General features: G+C 38.3%; 1 protein-coding gene across 1 annotated transcript; it reads right to left on the bottom strand.

Moving 5' to 3' along the window:
• Window positions 1-301: 301 nt before the first annotated feature.
• On the bottom strand, window positions 302-3282 carry LOC103517160 (sphingosine kinase 2-like). The gene is made up of 5 exons (XM_026829369.1): window positions 3188-3282; window positions 2578-2735; window positions 2004-2124; window positions 893-1080; window positions 302-541 (listed from the first exon to the last, which is right to left on the bottom strand). The coding sequence occupies exons 2-5, from the start codon at window positions 2683-2685 to the stop codon at window positions 317-319; spliced, it is 642 nt and encodes a 213-aa protein (XP_026685170.1). The 5' UTR covers window positions 2686-2735; window positions 3188-3282; the 3' UTR covers window positions 302-316.
• Between the last annotated feature and the right edge of the window lie 1983 nt (window positions 3283-5265).

The raw sequence follows: 5265 nt of genomic DNA, 5'->3' as shown, positions 1-5265 counted from the left end.
AGCAAGGCCAATAAATGGATGGGTGACTTGAGCCTTATATTGGGAATAAAGGGAGAACGGGCTCTAGTCTTGATTTTAAATCATTACGTGAAAGTAAAATCAAAAAATCAAATCAAGAATGATAATAAACTGAATATTAAACAAATTAGGTAGGTACATAGGTATTGATTTTCACGATCGAATAAACTACGGGCTAAAAAATTCCCGGAGGGACGGACCCAGCTTGTTGTGTATGGAGTCAAGCTGACCTATTACATATATTACATATTATTACATACATATATTACATATTATTACGACCTATTACATATATTTTCTATGGTCTTTGTATCAAGTTCGGAAGGGCTCCGCACTCACCGTCTATCACCTCCCAATGTGCCGGCACGGGTTGATGCAGGGGCGGCAATTGTGACGAGGGCCCGTACATTGTGACGGGGCCCAGTTCATGCAATGATTGATAGGAGGAACCCGCCCCTGTGCTGTGAAAACTAGACTTGGCCGAGTGAACGGAGTGGAAACTGTCGTGCCTCGATATACTGCACTGGAAAGTAATAATAAATGGAAAATTTATTAAAAATCTGGTGTGAACATCACACGACTTTCCCTACACTGTTCGGCGGATTCCGAAATCCACCAAAAGCGGCCGAAATGCCGTCAACTGTGAACCGATCTTACACAAAAGTCGTAGACTGCAAACCAAATAGAGCTAGCGCTTACAAGGCAGACGCGCTACCAACCAAGGCTGGATTTTTTTTTTTTTTTTAATAATAAATTACTAACGTCTACATTTTACTACTAGTTCAATCAGACGAAGCCTTTCTTATTCTTTCTTTCATTTATCTCTCTTTTTTCTTCTTCTTAACCGGAATCGAACCTGGACCGCTGTACTTACGTCTGTGCGGGGTGCCTCGGTTTCCAGATCTATGGAGTCCGAGTGAAAGCTTTTCGACGAAGGTAGAGGTGACATGAAGTTCAAACTCTGTGTTGACATGCACTTGCTGACTGCTCGCTTCCGATGTTGGGCTAGCTTGTGTTCGGGTACTGGCAGATAGGAGAGGGTGCCTTGATATGTACGAAGTCCTGAGAATAGAAACAGAATAGTTCAAACTTTGTGTTGACATGAAGTTCAAACTTTGTGTTGACATGAAGTTTAAACTTTGTGTTGACATGAAGTTCAAACTTTGTGTTGACATGAAGTTCAAACTTTGTGTTGACATGAAGTTTAAACGCTGTGTTGACATGAAGTTCAAACGTTGTGTTGATATGAAGTTCAAACTTTATGTTGACATGCACTTGCTGACTGACCGCTTGTGATATGTACGAAGTCCTGAGGGTTACACATAAATGGAGGTAGGGCTTTAATCTTCAAATTTAAACTCCTGTTATTTAATGAAATAAAATTTGCTTAAAGTTGAAGGGAAGTGGGAGAAAACTTGAGTTGAAAATACCGAAAAACCATGAAACTATGTTTCGTGTTGATATGGGCCGGGTGGCACTTCGACCTCTTGACGTTCGCGCGCCTCCCGACACGCCTAATAAGTAAAATCTTCTTCGCTTTTTCCCGTGTACAGACGGGGTCGGCGTTTTTCGTCAGCCTCTCAACCAGCCCTGGGGCGATTGCTTTGGGCTGACATTTCGTTTTGGCTACAGATATTTTACGAGTGGATGCCCTTCGCACTCAACCTTTGCTATTTCTTAAGGAAGGGAAATTTAAGGCTGGTCTACTCCCTGTTTAAAGTTCCTCAGCTAGACTATGCTAGTCTACTTTCTGTTTAAAGTCCCTCAGCCAGACTTTGCTTAAAAGTCCCCCAGCCCCAACATTTGAGCAAGGTAAATTTCAGACTGGTATCCTAACTGTTTAAACGAAAACAGGTCTTCTTTTATAATGAACCTTTCCGTTCGTCTACTTACCAATTACTAAAAATTAAAAATGGTTTTTGAGGTAAATAAGAACACTTGGCAAGAAGTTAACATAATACAAACTTATTTCTTTGATTACTTACCTATTAGTCTAGCTACACTCCAAATGGCAAATCGCTGACTGCCCACAGCTCTTATTCTTTCGCTTTCAATATCAATGTCCGCCAGAAGACCCCAGCCAATTGAGAGAAATGAAAACACAACCTGGGAACAATTGAAATTAAACTATTATCATTCTAGATACAAAGCAATAATACTAATAATTAATAATCTATAGGGGAAAATGAAAAACAGATCGCTTTTTTTTGTTTTACAATATTATTTTATTCACTACCATACTACCACCATTAATTCACATCTACCCTCTTTTTTTTCTAGCTAAGCAAGGTCTTTTTACTGAACTGTTACTTGTATGTATTACTTTTTAACCCATCAAATATACGAGACCTTGTTTAGACTGCTGGGGTAAAGGGACTTTTCAGTCCTATTCGGGCAGGATAAACAAGGTATATTCTTGATAAGGAGAACCAAAAAGGCATATTCTATTCTATTCTACCATACCGGGTTTCGCCAGTTACGGCATCTTCTGAAGTCCTTAGCAGGTAAAGTCACTACAAAACCTTAGCAATTATACAGTGTCCTAAAAATGTCACTCACCTGAGATTTGGTCTGAGCTCGGATCAGATCCATGGGCGTACTCACACCCTGTACGATATTCAGGGTGGACACTAGCACGGGGTTCTGATCATGAGGTTCCTGAGACATGTGTGAGATAGACTTGGCGAGACCATTGCCTGAACCACACGGTACAATGCCTGAAATACAGAATAGAATTCAGGGTGGACACTAGCACGGGGTTCTGATCATGAGGTTCCTGAGACATGTGTGAGATGGACTTGGCGAGACCATTGCCTGAACCACACGGTACAATGCCTGTAATTGATACGAGATTCCAAGTTAGGGGGTAAAAATGGACAGATACCTACATTGACCTAAAGTTTTTTGCCAGAGTTAGGTTGGAGGGCAGCGCACACCTCTGCCTTATAAGCTCTAGGTCGGGGGTTCGATTTCCGCCCGGGGCGTAACAGATAAACTTTATCCCATCCTGTTCCCTTTTCTTCGGGAATCTTCAAAAGTTACAGTTCCCTCTAAAAAAAAAAAAAAAAAAAAAAAAAAAAAAAAAAAACAAAAAAAACAAAAAAGGTCGCAGTGCGCTTTGCCGTCTTTCTTACAATCAATTCATTAAAAATCTATCATCATGTGCTACCCAAAGTTGATAGTTTGAAGCACTGTACACCAGTCCGCTCTCTCCATTAGACCGTTGATTAATTTCGTACAGGATGCCATCCCTCCAGCACAATGATTCCTCGCTTCCATTGAGATAGATCCGCCTTCCGTCATGAGATTCCTAACAAACACAGATAAAGTAAAAACAGAATTAATAACAAGGTACCCTATATTAAAATGAAATAAATATTAAAAAAAGAGTTAGATAGAGGGAACTGTAACTGCTAAGGTCTAATCGTCCCGGAAATCGAAGAGAGAAGACAACGCAGTCACGGAAATCAATTCCAATGGACAGTTCAGATCTCAGTTTCAACCATTTCGTCTGGTTCTAGGAACCGTCCTCTGTACACTCTGTTATTCGATCTTCTCCTACGAGAAAATAAATCATATTTTCCTACGTAATCACGCTTACACTTAATTTACTTTCTAACACAATATGGGTTTTCAGACAATTTTTTTTATTCTTTAAAAACAATACTTTAGATACCAATGATGAATCGAACAAAATAAATTGCCAGTAAATCGACTGTACAGAAAGAAGTCGGGCTCTTTTTGTAGCCCGGAATTGACGTAAGGTAAAGTGGTAACTAATTAATTTTAATTAAATTTAAGCAGCTATTCTTTATTACTTTTTACTTCTCTGTGTATATTCAATTTTATTATTTTTTCCAACTGTATTTGATTGTTGTTTGTGTTTGTTTAGTTTTGAGTGTATTTTTCTAATTGTCATTTTGGTATAAAGGGTTAGTCCCGTAAATAAATAAATAAATAAACTGAGGATTGGTAGAAGCTTATCCTACCCTTTAGGCTCTTGTCCCTACGCCTAAGCGCATCGGAACCAGCTGTTTTGTGTATGGGAGTTAGGCTGGTTCCTAACTGAGCTCGAGAAGACAGTGTTCTTCAGATGGGTTCAGTGAGGTATTGCTACATGGAGTTCGTGCTAAAAGTATTAACTAATTGGAGAAATCACGTCCTGAATATTTGATACTAAACGACCGCGGCAAACGACCGCATTCACCAATTTATTATAACTTAGTTAAACTTGTCCGAAGGAAGTTACGCAATCGTCGAGCGTGTGGTTAGTGTTACATATAGGGTAGGGGTGACCGTCTGGGGACTTTTCTCATGGAGCAGTACAGTGATAGTGTTGGTAGCCTTTCCACGTCGCCCCACTGCAGGTGCTGAATGACGAATTTTTAGTGCAGTAGGTCAAGGTCTAGTCAAAATTAGAGGCATACGCAAAGGAAGATTATGACAATAAAAGATTACATTAAACTAAAATCTCTGCTGCCTGGCCCGGAACTATCTTGCGGAGTTAAATATCTAATGTGTCTCCCTGTTTTCCACTTAAGGGTACCACATTTGTAACTTAATGCAATTTAACTATATTTTTTATAAAAATTTTTTTTTTTTTTTTTTTTTTTTTTTTTTTTTTTTTTTTTTTACCTACCTAGCAATATAAATTAATGTTATTTATTCAACCATATTTTCGATTTATTCAACTAGGTGGGTGCCTATTTAGTACTTACTTTACTAGATATCTACGAGACCTGTTTCATTAAAAAAAAAAAAATTAAAAAATCCACCGGTCGCTGCGGAAAAAAAGGTTTTTTCCCCCATGATAGATTCTTACAAATTATACCAAAAATTATACTAAAAAAAATCTAAAAAAGTCTGATACTAAAAATTATACTAACAGGTTCAAATTATACTAAATTTAGTATAAATTATACTGATCTGTCAACACTGCTCGAAGATCCGAGCGATCTTCAATAACTTTTTCGTTAGGTATTGCTCATGGATGTCTTTTTCGTAGCAATTTTCCATTGACGTGACTTTTGAACAAGTACCCAGTAAACCTACTATACATAGTACTGCAGTGTATGAAAAGTAGGTAACTCTATCGTTACATACCGATATGCGGTTAATACTAGATACCTACCTCTCTATTACCGACTAATAGGCTAATATTAAGTATTTTTTTTTTGATAGGTAGGTAATAGGTAGTTAGGTACCAATCTGTCTATGAATCAGAATCTTCAAGTAGGGTACCTACCT

The sequence above is a fragment of the Diaphorina citri genome, unplaced genomic scaffold, assembly GCF_000475195.1.
Source record: "Diaphorina citri unplaced genomic scaffold, Diaci psyllid genome assembly version 1.1 scaffold1768, whole genome shotgun sequence".
Taxonomy (NCBI): Eukaryota; Metazoa; Arthropoda; class Insecta; order Hemiptera; family Psyllidae; genus Diaphorina; species Diaphorina citri.
Note: the sequence above shows the minus strand (reverse complement) of the source record. Positions and strands in the feature narration are given on the sequence as shown.